The sequence below is a fragment of the Lipotes vexillifer genome, unplaced genomic scaffold (assembly GCF_000442215.2).
Source record: "Lipotes vexillifer unplaced genomic scaffold, Lipotes_vexillifer_v1.1 scaffold402, whole genome shotgun sequence".
Taxonomy (NCBI): domain Eukaryota; kingdom Metazoa; phylum Chordata; class Mammalia; order Artiodactyla; family Lipotidae; genus Lipotes; species Lipotes vexillifer.
This window is the reverse complement of record NW_006798409.1, coordinates 1832673-1846089: the sequence shown is the minus strand read 5'-3', so window position 1 is coordinate 1846089 and position 13417 is coordinate 1832673. Positions and strand designations below refer to the sequence as shown.

Here is a 13417-nt window from a genome sequence, read left to right as displayed (position 1 = left end):
TTTTTTTTTTTTCCTTGCGTTATGCGGGCCTCTCACTGCTGTGGCCTCTCCCATTTGCGGAGCACAGGCTCCGGACGCACAGGCTCAGCGGCCATGGCTCACGGGCCCAGCCGCTCCGCGGCATGTGGGATCCTCCCGAAACGGGGCACGAACCCGCGTCTCCTGCATCGGCAGGCGGACTCTCAAGCACTGCGCCACCAGGGAAGCCCAATGTGTTACAGTTTTGATCAGATTCTCCATATATTGCTTTTTAAAAAATTAATACTTAGCCTTGGGCCACTGGGTCATTGGCATTCATTTATCTGTAAGGATGGTGAAGATTCTGAAAAGTAATAAACGGATGTTCTCCATGTCTGCGTGCAATCGCGTTATTTCAGAAATGCTAAGGGCAAGTGGGGAATCGGAGATTTATCAAGTGGGGGAAGCCGTTAAGCTGCTGATATGATTCAACATCTATAGCCCAGTGCGGTGGTTCTCAATGTGTGTTCCTGCAACAGCAGCACCACCTGGGAATTTTTATGCTAATTCTTAGACTCCACCCTAAACCTACCGAGTCAGAAACTCCAAGCCTTCCAGATGGTTCTGATGAAGCTAAAGTCTGAGCACCCTTGTCAGAGTGGTTGAGAGTGTAGATACAACAGCTTCACACACTGCCAGGTGCCAGCTGTTGAGAAGTTGGGTGAGTCACACAACCTCTCTGTGGCTCCATTTCTTTCTCAAGTGGGTGGTGTGAGGGTTAATTACATTCACACATGGAAAGCACCTAGAATAGTGGCTGGTACATGGCTCTAGCATTATCTGTTTATGATGATGATGATTGTTATTAGTGATCTGAAGCTTTAGTATTATTGTGACTTATCTGAATCTTTATTTTATTATTGTCATTTTATTATCTGGACCTTTCCCACTTTGGACCATTTCTGGCTCTATCCTGACTCTGTTCTTGCTTAGTATTTGCTTAGTATTTGAATATGTATTTCTCCTAACTGGTCAGGGGCTTTCTGTCCATTTACAGGTTGATTTCTCTCTGACAGGACAGTGTGCTCCAGCTCGCAGTAATGAGTTTCTTTGGTCTTCCATTCTTACCAGATCCCCTTTCTTGGACAGAATTCTTCCCCTTCCACCAACGATGGTGATGGGAACTTCCTTTCCATTTTTTCCATTCTCATTGTTTTGTCCCCAGCACTGGAAGTGTGGTTCTTCATATAGATAAGTATCTTTTTCAATGTGGCTACTGTTTAGTTCTGTTTCCAAAATGTGTTTCTTTTCCCCTTTATCTCCAGAAAACAAATGCTACACAGCCTAAGCGCTAAGTGACTTCATTCCATGTATATGTTACTGGCTTGAAATAGGAGAGTGTAATATTGACCTCTCCATTCAGTAGTTTCAAGGACTTCACTTCAGTAAAGATATCACCATTCTAAGAATTACAATCCCAACCCACATGTTGGAATCATATCATGAAAACTGGAGGAATAAATACAGTTTCCAGAGACTATAGAAAACTACTAATGGTTCATATGGAATATTGTTTCTTTGCGGGATTAGGAGAGGGAAAATTAGAAGAGAATATCTTTTATTATTCTTTCCATCCTTTACTTTTGGGAAATGGTTATGGTCCCTTAATATATTAGAAGTGAAACCAGGTAGATTGCAGAATCTAAGGGAAAAAAATCTAAAGCAGTAACATAAAATTATATGAAAGAAGAGTGTGCAATGAAGTAAATTGCATTAAAGAAGTCTGCTCAGGAATGAAATACTATAAATTAAGGTCATATAATAAAGTGTAAAAGATAAAGCGTACCGGTAAAAATAAATGGGTGCAAAGAAGGAGATGCTGGATCTTAATAGGGCGATGATGTAGATGTCGTTTGCCAAACATACTGTGAACACACTGGGAGAATCCAGTATATAAAAGGCTATACGGACTGATAATTGGGACTACCTAAATGATAAAAGAGTAATTATTTACAATAATTAGTGGATCAGAAAAGAAGTGTGATGTGTACTAAGCCTCTGTGTATAAGACAGATAAAAATGTGGGGAGATATATATGCATAGTTTAGGAAGAAATATTTCAGAAAAGTAGCATGCAAAAGAATCTAGTGGAGTTAGAACAGATTGCATTAAACTTTGGAGGTTTAAGAGGGATTTGTGTACTGACAAGAACTCCAGTCTAGCTTCCAAAGAATTTGGACCCCGTTCTTTCTGCTACGGGCCATCTGTGTGATGAAGACAAGTCACTGCAACCTCCCAGGTCTCCTGGTTTGAAAAACATGTGTCAAATGCCTTGGTTTTGACATTCTTTTTGAATCTAATGTTCTATGACTCAACAGCAATAATGCATTTCCACAGGCGGTAAAAATATTCTAGACTCTTCCCTTCCAATTCTCACTGTTTACTTCCTCTGCACTTCCCCTTCCTGCCTCCCTGTGTGCTGGTCAGTTGATAGTGGGCTTCAGTGGGGGTGAGTTAACCCCCTCTTTCCAGGGTGTTTTTCTATCGAGCTCCCTCCAGAGGGTGGGAATTCTACAGTGAGGGCTGTGATTGGGGCTTCAATTTCATTCCTAAAACACTCCTTGAGCTTGGATCTATTCTGGGCACTATGCCAGATCACCAGGGGTTGGAAGGTGAATGCTGGGGCCCTAGCACTTGGGGGAATCAGTAAGGGTCAGTTTCACTGGGGCAGTTTCTTAGTAAACAGCTGTGAACTCCATGTGTCCCTCTTTCTTTCAGGAAATAGAAGAATCCCATGGTAGCCAGGTGGGCGAAGGGGAGCGAGGATGATACACCTGCTTTGAAGAAGTCGACATTTGACCTGCCGAGTGAGTGACCAGGTAGCACCCAGTCCTGAGGGCACAGGAATGTTGAGAGGGAGGGAGTGGGTGTTTAACCTTTGAGTGCTGTCCACCAGCCGCTCTTTTCCACAGAGAGATGCTAATCCCAATACCCCCACCCCACCCAGAGACTCTAAGTTTTGTTCCCCCATATATGCCCCCCATCCTCTGATAGCCATTGGTGTCACTGATTCCAACAATAGTTGTGCAAAAATGCAGCACAAGAGCTTTCAGCAGAAAGAGGGGAAAGATTCAGCTCATCGCGAGCCTGGCCCTTTGCCCCTTTGAAACAGAGGTTAAAACAGAAACTTCATGACATTGCCTTCATAGAAACAGGGCCAAGGTTCCCAGAATCTGGTGGAAGGCTGAGCTTGGAGCTTAGCTTGTGCTGCAGGACACTTCTGCATCATTCACACAAGAAAACTTAAACTTCTGTTTTTATTTCAGTGGGTTGAATGGCATGTACTTTCCCCTACCAGTTTCTTTTTTTTTCTTTTTAAGTGCATGCAATTACTTGTCCATGAGCTGCATTTGTCTTGGCAAAGTGTTCCAAGCTTGACTACGCATTTGGGCATGCCAGCATGGCATTAACCTTTTCAAACTTTCATTGGGGTCGCTGTCCTCTTGGTTACTGAGAAGTGCTGCATAAAGTTTCTGATAAAGCCCACGCTAAATTATATCCTGTACTTTTCATCTAAATTGATACCCAAATAAATGGAATAGGCTTCCACAAGTAAAATAAATTCTGAATAACTTAGGGCCCTTCTTTGCAAAGAAAATGAAACGGTGACTCTCCTTTCTGAGGAAAAAAAAAATCATTTCAAGGGGCAGTCAGTAAATGACACACTCTTAATAACATAACAGGAAAATTAAAAAGCCCAACAGATTTACTGCATCCTCAACAGGTGTTATCCTATAATGGATACAGTTTCAGATTCCTTGAATGGATTTGCCCAAAGGATTACTCTAGAAACTTCTATTGAGATAACACTGCTCCAACAGCAAAGATTATTGCATGAATCACAGACCACCATATGGTCTGTGGGGGGGCAGAGACCATCAAGTTCAGCCACCAGTTCCTTTTTAAAGGGAGAAATTTTTTTATTATTATTCTTAAAATGCCGATGATGTGGAAAAAACATACCAACCAGGTAAAATTGCCCTAGAATCACTCACTTTATGTTTTTCAAGGAATGTAGGGGGAATTTATGTCAGTCGCCAGGCAGGTACTATAAGATGCTGTGTGGCCTCATACCCAGCTTGTCCCTATCTGTAAACGGAGGGCAGAGCATCGCCCAGAGCTCAGTGTGGGAGCCTAGTGCTTCTTCTAGGTAAGTCTGTTCTGCTACAGTGTTGGATGCCTGTAGTTATTTACTTGTTCATTAGCTCTTTAAAATAGATTCCTGTGCTGGTTCTACTTAGCTGAAAAGAAGGGCCGAATTTTTGCCCCATACCTAAATGTCACACCTAATATTCTATATTGATAACACTTTTCTGAGAATAACGAGCATATTGATCAAGCCCTTTATAAAGCTTAATTATTCACTCTACGTTTGTTTTTGGTTGTTTCATAACTTGCTCTTTTCCATTGTAATCAAGAACTAGGACAGGGTCATGGATTCCCAATTATTCATTGGACTAGGGGGAAAATGAATTGCTACTACAGGGAATGTCATGTAAATGGTAGCTTTTAAAAAACATTTATGAATACTACACAAGGTTTTAAAATTTGTATTAATATTTCCCATTGCTGTATCAAAAAGTATCTTATGGATAGTGCATTTTAATTATATCAGTACTGGCCCTATGCTCAGTCAACTTATTTTTGAATTTTCTATACTTGGAAATCCATAAGAGCTGAATATACATAAATATTCATAATACCCCGTGGGGTGGATTCTTGTGAGTGTGATATCACAAAGAGAAGGTTAGCATCATTTTTTTGAGTGTGAAGCTCTGTTTCGGCACTTTATAGCCATTATCTCATTCAACTATCACAAGAACCCTGAGAAGTAGACTTTATTTCCATATTTTACATATTAGAGATTTGAGGTCCAGAAAGGTTAAATAGCTTAGCCCAGGTCTCACGGCAAATAAGTGGGAGAGGCAACATTTAACCCAGGTTTCCTTGTCTCTAGTCTGTGCTCTTCACTCCATCCTACTGCCATCCTCAAGTACACAGTGATTCATCTTGCCCTCAGAATTATCCTTTCTTGTAAATGTCCATGTACATTCGTATTTATCTCACATGATTACCCTGTTTCTGTTTTCTGGGCATTCTACCTCATGTGACAACAATGGAACATCTCTCCTTGTCATTTCCTTAGGTGGTCCCAAGGCCTGACCATGGAACGGATTAACATCAGCATGGCCAGTGCTACCCTGGTGAAGCACACGGCTGGAGCTGGCCTCAAGGCCAGCAGACCCCGAGTCATGTCCAAGAGTGGACACAGCAACGTGAGAATCGACAAAGTGGATGGCATATACTTGCTCTACCTCCAAGACTTGTGGACCACCGTCATCGACATGAAGTGGAGATACAAGCTCACCCTGTTTGCTGCCACGTTCGTGATGACCTGGTTCCTTTTTGGTGTGATCTACTATGCCATTGCCTTCATTCATGGGGACTTAGAACCCAGGGAGCACGCTTCAAATCACACCCCCTGCATCATGAAGGTGGACTCCCTCACAGGGGCATTTCTCTTTTCCCTGGAATCCCAGACAACCATCGGCTACGGAGTCCGTTCCATCACGGAGGAATGCCCTCATGCCATCTTCCTCTTGGTGGCTCAGCTGGTCATCACCACCTTAATTGAGATCTTCATCACGGGCACCTTCCTGGCCAAAATCGCGAGACCCAAAAAGCGGGCGGAGACCATCAAGTTCAGCCACTGTGCCGTCATCACCAAGCAGAACGGGAAGCTGTGCTTGGTGATCCAGGTGGCCAACATGAGAAAGAGTCTCCTCATTCAGTGCCAGCTCTCGGGAAAGCTCCTCCAGACCCACGTCACCAAGGAGGGGGAGCGAATCCTCCTCAACCAGGCCACCGTCAAATTCCACGTGGACTCCTCTTCCGAGAGCCCCTTCCTCATCTTGCCCATGACATTCTACCATGTGCTGGATGAGACGAGCCCCCTGAGAGATCTCACCCCCCAAAACCTTAAGCAGAAGGAGTTTGAGCTGGTGGTTCTCCTGAACGCCACGGTGGAGTCCACCAGCGCTGTCTGCCAGAGCCGCACGTCTTACATCCCAGAGGAGATCTACTGGGGTTTTGAGTTTGTGCCTGTGGTTTCTCTCTCAAAAACCGGCAAGTACGTGGCTGATTTCAGTCAGTTCGAACAGATCCGGAAGAGCCCAGATTGCACCTTTTACTGCACGGATTCTGAGAAGCAGAAACTTGAGGAGAAGTACCGGCAGGAAGATCAGAGGGAAAGAGAGCTGAGAACGCTTTTGTTGCAACAGAGCAACGTCTGACGGCAGTGGTGTCGCCTCAACTTAACTCTGAGCTGTTTCCACATCTGAGCTCCCTTCCAACCCAGAGGTCACCGGGAAAACAAAAATGTGTGGACGCGCTCTGAAAAGCGGCACAGATGTACAGACCTGTTCCTTTGATCTGGTGTCTAAACAAGCATTCCACATCTGGGAGAGTTCCCTTTTTAAATGCTTTGTGTGAAGCAAACTCCCCAAATTCAAATTTTCTAAAACGGGGCTGCATTTCAACGAACTTGGTGGAGGCTACTTGAAACGATCTGGATGGACAGATATGTCACAATGCTGATATTGAAAGGAAATGCATTTCCATACAAGGATGTCAGCTGTAATAAAATGTATTTATTCAATCCAAGTATCAAAGACGAGATGGCCGAGAGCTGAAACGTGGTTCAGTACCCACTTATATCATTGCTCTAAAGCACACTCATTTTTTCAAGCAGAGAAAAAGGTATTTATAATGAAGGCTATCTGGTAATACATAAAAAGGGGCAAAGGGACTCTGTACTCACAAAATACGATAATTCTGTTTTTACCTTTTTCGGTGAATGTAATTGTACAGAGTGAAATTGATCAAACCAGGAATGCATCGTTGTGAATACATGTACAGATGGAGCTGATGTGATTGTTCACACTAATTTGTTTTTGTTGGAATGTACTAGCCCCTTTCTATTTAAAATGGGTTCACAGACCAGCAAGATCAACAGCATCCAGGAGCTTATTCGTAATTTCGCTCCAGCTGGACTTAGAGAATCCGAGGCTGTATCTTAACAGGACCCACAAGTCATTCACGTAAAAATGAAAATTTTAAAACTTCACTCTGGACAATGTTTTCGAAGTAACTTTCTGAAGCCAGGGGACTCTGTGCGTCCCACATCTCCAGTTCTTTATTATGGACAAATATTCCTTTCAGTGATTTCATTCCTTATTAAAATACCTTGTCCGCAAAGGAACTACCACAGGTATTTCAAGAACAGAATAAGACTGTTGAGAATAATGGCTGTCTCTCTCAAGCTAAGTACATGCTTGTTGATTACAGTGAACACAGAAGAAACATTCCGCTCCATAACAATCGGAAATGTGCTCCTATATTGAAGTCCAGTCCAGTGAGGTTGGATGGGACTCCGAGGAACAAGTGGGGCTGAGGATGAGGAATTCAAACACAGACAATTCCTTGAAGCAGGAACAAAATTTGATGCTCTGATAAGATGTAAAGGGTGCCCTCAGTATTGAAACAAATCTCATACAACTGTGTTACACAGGTAACGTTTGGATTTTGGCAGAATTTAGAGCGTTTATTTGGGGCGGAGAATAAATGGGCTAGGATTGGCTAAATGTGCAAAAGATGAATTCTCATTTCACTCAAACCAGGACAGATTTGTACATTCACTCAAGAAGAATGTGACTTTGAGTGTGTAGACACGGCATGGACGTACACGCGAGCCCACATATATGGATACACTGACCTGTCCTGCGAGCACGCACACCACATGCAGGCGTGCTCGTCCTGGCTCTTCCATTGCAACTGTGGAAATTATTCATGAAGACATTTGTGATTAAGAGAGCAAGTCCTGGGCAAGTGTGCTCATGTATATTTTGTTCTGTAAGAATGGGAACACTGGGGCAAGTAATCTGGATTCAGATTATCTGTGAAATGGTGTCATGTCATGATGTTCCCACATTTCAAGTCTCCTTCCATTAAACAGAAAATGTGGCTAAAACCTCTGACCCAGAACCGAACCTTTAATGCAGCTGTAAAAATCATGGGGTAGAAGCTGTAAAAGTTTAAAATCCAGGGCTTCCCTCGTGGCGCAGTGGTTGAGAGTCCACCTGCCGATGCAGGGGACACGGGTTCGTGCCCCGGTCCGGGAAGATCCCACATGCTGCGGAGCGGCTGGGCCCGTGAGCCAAGGCCACTGAGCCTGCGCGTCCGGAGCCTGTGCTCCGCAACGGGAGAGGCCACAACAGTGACAGGCCCGCATACCGCCAAAAAAAAAAGTTTAAAATACAATCTCCGTGCACAGGAAGTTATTGTCTTCAATTATTCAGGAAGTTTTTTTCTTTTTCTGTTGATCATTTTATGGCAGGTTGTTTTAGATCTTCATTCTCTTTTTAAAAAATCACATTAGGACTTCCTTGGTGGCGCAGTGGTTAAGAACCCACCTGCCAATGCAGGGCACACGGGTCCGAGCCCTAGTCCGGGAAGATCACATATGCTGCGGAGCAACAAAACCACAACTACTGAGCCTGTGCTCTAGAGTCCGCACGCCTAGAGCCCGTGCTCTGCAACAAAGTGAAGCCACCGCAATGAGAAGCCCACACACTGCAGAGAAGAGTAGCCCCTGCTCACCGCAACTAGAGAAGGCCCACGTGCAGCAACAAAGACCCAACACAGCCAAAATTTAATTAATTAATTTTTAAAAATCACATTAATGTAGTTAGATATTAGTCGTTTTAGTTATTAAACCTTTTTTATTGTATAATGTGGTAACATTGACCACATTATAATAATAATGCCCTGGTATGTTTACAGTTTTTCTCTTGCACTATTACGTTTTTTCACAATATTTACATCAGTGCTAATTTGAATGTGATCAAAATTAAGAATCTTGCATACTTCTATTGTATATGGTACAATGATGTAACATAAGATTGAGAAATCTTACTGTGTGTTCATTTCGCATACCTATTTCAGCCAAATTTGGAAGACTCAATCATCTGATCTATTGCACTACACACTAAATATGTAGCGTCTTAAAATCCAATACTTGTACAAGTCAATAAATCATATTATAACAAAATATTCCATAAATAGCTCTAAAGTTGCTTCTGGTTTGAAACTTAGCATTTTCTAGGCACACTTACTTATTATTCCTCTGTACGAAATCCTCTCGTGTTAACATGCTAACAAAAGGATTCAGGCAAAATTATTTGATTACATCTGGGCATGAATCTGACTGAAACAGATTCATGCTCAACACCCAACTAACAATTGTCAAACTAATGGAGGATTTTGACCCAAAAATGTTTTTTGCATTTTGAAATATTTCCAATGCATGAGGCCTTCTCAGTGCAGCCATTCAGAAATGTCATGTTCCATTTGAGAAACCACAGCGTAACGAGAAGCAAATCAGTGTAATCTGTAAGCCATGTCTTATTTAAGTGATAAAATACATTGTACTGACATGGCACCCAGTAGCCAGTGGCTCCAGACAGCATAGCAAAGATTCACTCGTTGATCCTCACAACAAGCCATCTTTGTTTCTCTTTCCCACTTAACAGGAAATTACGGCCCAGAGATGAGATTCCATAAACCTAAAATTAGAGGTTAAAAGTAAAAAGTGCCATGAATGAGTGCGTCAGGTATTTAGATGCATTTAAACAACTATTTTGTCTGATTTTTCTTTGAATTAAATTTTCAGTTTTAATTGACTGATTTCAATCACATCAAAATGTAAATTGACAGATTAAAAAAAAAAAGGGACACTTCTACTGCAATATGATTCTTTCTCCCTTGCTTGGATCCTCTGTACTCAGACATCATCTGGAGAAAGAAGAAAAGAGAAAAGAAAAACAAGGAAGTCACGAGGCCTTTGCACTGGTAGCTTAGTAAAGGGCCACCTCATCTTCGGGCTTGGTTCTGTATTTGGTCTCTGTGGTCAAACGGTCAGACATCCAACCATGTGGCATAACAAAGCCTTCCAGCCTCTCAATCTTGGCTTTCATTCTTGCTAGACTTTTGCTGTTAAATATTAGAAATAACTAGTTTTGAATGCAGGTTATTTTATAATAGCTTTCTGGGGTGGGATTTTTTTTCAAATGAAAGGTATTAGCATTTCAAGTCTTGATTTCCAAGTTCTATAGTGTACACTCGAATTTCAGCATTGGACTCTGCATAGGTCCAAGGTGCCCTTAATGTTCTTCCCCTGGGAAGACTTACCCCTGAAGGTCTAAACTTAACATTTGACTCCTAATTGACTAACTACACACGTTTTGCCTTTTGTGGATTTTAGTTTATCTGTAATCAGGATGAGCTGCCAACCAATCCTTGGGTCTCTGGGTAGCAATGAGCAATTTCTGCTCTCAGAGTGAGGTAACATATGAGCAGAGTTTGAGTCTCCAGAGTATAAATTTGCAATGAAATGGTATAATTAGAATTCAATTGGAATTTTAAAGAATAAAGGAGCTGCTTAATTTCTTGAGGTATTACTATTTGTTGGTAGACATTTTTATTGTCATTGTGTCATTTTGATTTTTTTTTTAAAGAAATCTGAAACAAAGTCTTTGTCTTCAAAGTAAGAAAGGCAGTGAGAAACGTGTAGAAATAAAAGCTAATAGTTGATCAATTAGATTTCCACATAAAAAGACTTCTACCAGTGGAAAATAACTTGATTGCAGGGGAAATATGGGTCATTCAGTCTCACATTACAACAGACTGTGTCATCATATCCTTCTGGCTTCCCAGGGGTAGCAATTTTCCTAGCCTTTAAGAAACACTGATGTATTAAGCCCCACTTTTTCCCAAAGTTTTTCTACTAGATATTTAATGAAAAAAAAAAAAAAACATGAGTCAGAAATAAAGCTCCAGTTATGTCACTTCATCTTCATCTTCTGTCAGTTCTCCTGTTAGACTCAATTTTCTTTTCAACTTGACATGTCCTTGGTTGATTATTCTTCATCTTTGCCATCCATTCTAGAAAGTTAAATAAGTCTGTGGGCTAAAAATAATCAATCAATCCAAATTAGTAATTTGTGGACATTTAGATGCCTAAAAACTGACGATAGGAACTTTTATCTTCCAGTTAGTATGTTGCTAGTGTGTAAAAATAGAAGACCAAGAAAAACCTGTTGGGACTTCCCTGGTGGTGCAGTGGTTGAGAATCTGCCTGCTAATGCAGGGGACACGGGTTCGAGCCCTGGTCTGGGAGGATCCCACATACCGCGGAGCAACTAGGCCCATGAGCCACAACTACTGAGCCTGCGCATCTGGATCCTGTGCTTCGCAACAAGAGAGGCTGCCATAGTGAGAGGCCTGGGCATCGCGATGAAGAGTGGCCCCCGCTTGCCACAACTAGAAAAAGCCCTCGCACAGAAACGAAGACAAAACACAGCAAAAATTAATTAATTAATAAAACTCCTACCCCCATCATCTTTAAAAAAAAAAGAAAGATAAGAAAAACCTGTTGATTTGAGTGGATAGTTAATTCCTAATAAAATTACAAGAATTGATTATGGAAGTCAAAGGACATAATTGGCATATGAGTATAAATGCCAAAGATGTCATATATGTAGATAAAGGACATATATATAGTAAAAGTGAATTTCAGCCAAACACAGGAGACTTTGGTAGATTCCATGCACATTCTTTGAGCTTATCACAGAAGAACCAGGAACAATGGGCTCTAACTCTTCCTCCACATGATGTACAGGAGCTCTGACTCCCAACCTCTGTTGGAGAATCAGGCTGATGGCTTTGTATTCCTAACCAGCACGGGATGAGCAAAACCAAAGATGAAGGCATCAACCTAAAAGCCCATCACCAAGTTTTTTGTTTAGCAGCTCCAGCCTTATGATGTACTTAACTGTGATCTTATCTTTACTCAAGGCCAAATCTTATCTAGTATCCAGGCCTTCGCAACAACTTAAGATATCCAATTTCACCCCTCAAAAATATTAAAGTTAGAGGTAGAACCTACTCAAAATTAGACTCTAAGGGAGCTACTACAATTGATTACATAGTACCCATCCTCAAAAACAAAATCAAAGTTGTTGATTTTAAGCTAAGAAATATGACCTCTTAGCTTATTATTCCTATGATTGTTATTATTGCAAATGCCCTTAATATTGCTGAAAAAGTAAAGAACTTCCAAGAACGTGATTGGAGAGGAATTCAAAGGAATGATTTTTTTTCATTTACTATAATGTAACCATATTCTTCCATCTGCAATCAAATCTTAAGAGTAAGGATGTTGTATTAAATCAAATCATTACAGGAAGTATGACTGTATCAGGGACTTTTTACAAAAACAAACTTCCAGATCATGAGAGGAAGCTGTGTTTGTGTGCTGACACAAAGTATTCAACAGCAGTCAGGAGGGGAAGGCAGGATGACAGCCAACTTGGATCTATTTTTGAAGAATTATTTCTGTAGGGTATCATAGCATTGTAAGTTATGAAAAAGAATGCTTTCGTAAACAGTCATCTCCATTTCAAAAGGACACACTCCAAAATACCACTTAATGAAATTCACGGGAATGTTATGAAGATGGAAATCCCAAATGACATGAGATTTTACAAGCAAACAGTTCTACTTTTCGTAAATACTGGCAGTTACATTTACCAAAATCTCCATCATGCCTTGCTCTCTTGCTATATATAGCACTCCATCTGATCACTACACCATGCCGCTAGAGGCGTGTCTTTGTTTTCCTCTGATTTTTAAACTAGTCTTAGGATTAAATTTACCGTAGCATAGTGGTGACTCCTGTTTCTCAAGGTTGAGCTACTACTTGGTGCATGTTAGAAATCTCAAACTAACTGAGGTGTGTGTACTTGGTCACTACTGAACCCAATCATGCTATGACCAATCAGCTTTAAATAGGTCCTTTTATGTTCTATGAATTCATTCCGCTATTTGTCAAACCATTTCTTGTTTCATATGTATCTCCATCACCTTTCTTTTTATATATATATGGAATCACTCTAATCTGTGAAACAATAGCAAATACAATAAAGCTACTTTTATAGTCTTGAGTTTCTTCTCATTTCACTGGAAGGGTAATGATGTTACAGTTGGTGCTCTGATGGACAGGGATTTAATAGTTTCTTAGAGACCTCAGAGATAAACTCATTTGACACAGCCTTTTCCAATGATGATAACTACAATAATTTGGGGACAACTAGGTCCTTGTTGAGATGGTATTTTCTACCAATGTCTAAAGGAATGTATTTTGTTTCTTTTCTAATCAAAGAAATGAAATTCCTGCTTCTTCCCTTTCTTGTGCCATGATGCTCTACTTGCTCATTTTATTTTAGTCAAAGACTAAAGATCAAGTTAACAGTTTAACAGCATCCTTTCAGCACCTTATTCC

The 13417-nt window shown here is 41.1% G+C and overlaps 1 protein-coding gene across 2 annotated transcripts; it reads left to right on the top strand.

The window, feature by feature from the left end:
* The first annotated feature begins 2442 nt into the window (after positions 1–2442).
* Positions 2443–6984, top strand: KCNJ15 (potassium inwardly rectifying channel subfamily J member 15). 2 transcript variants are annotated; one of them, XM_007470485.1, is made up of 3 exons: positions 2443–2467; positions 2737–2856; positions 5176–6984. In XM_007470485.1, the coding sequence occupies exon 3, from the start codon at positions 5184–5186 to the stop codon at positions 6309–6311; it is 1128 nt and encodes a 375-aa protein (XP_007470547.1). In that variant the 5' UTR covers positions 2443–2467; positions 2737–2856; positions 5176–5183; the 3' UTR covers positions 6312–6984. The 2 variants fall into 2 exon arrangements, with proteins under 2 accessions (XP_007470547.1, XP_007470546.1); XM_007470484.1 differs by lacking the exon at positions 2443–2467 and having other exon boundaries at positions 2753–2829; positions 5165–6311.
* The last annotated feature ends 6433 nt before the right edge of the window (positions 6985–13417 follow it).

Coding starts and splice junctions, on each gene's coding strand:
- KCNJ15 (XM_007470484.1), top strand. CDS start 2,753: ATGGTAGCCAGGTGGGCGAAGGGGAGCGAGGATGATACACCTGCTTTG. Junction 2,830..5,164: donor ACATTTGACCTGCCGAGTGA/GTGACCAGGTAG, acceptor TCATTTCCTTAG/GTGGTCCCAAGGCCTGACCA.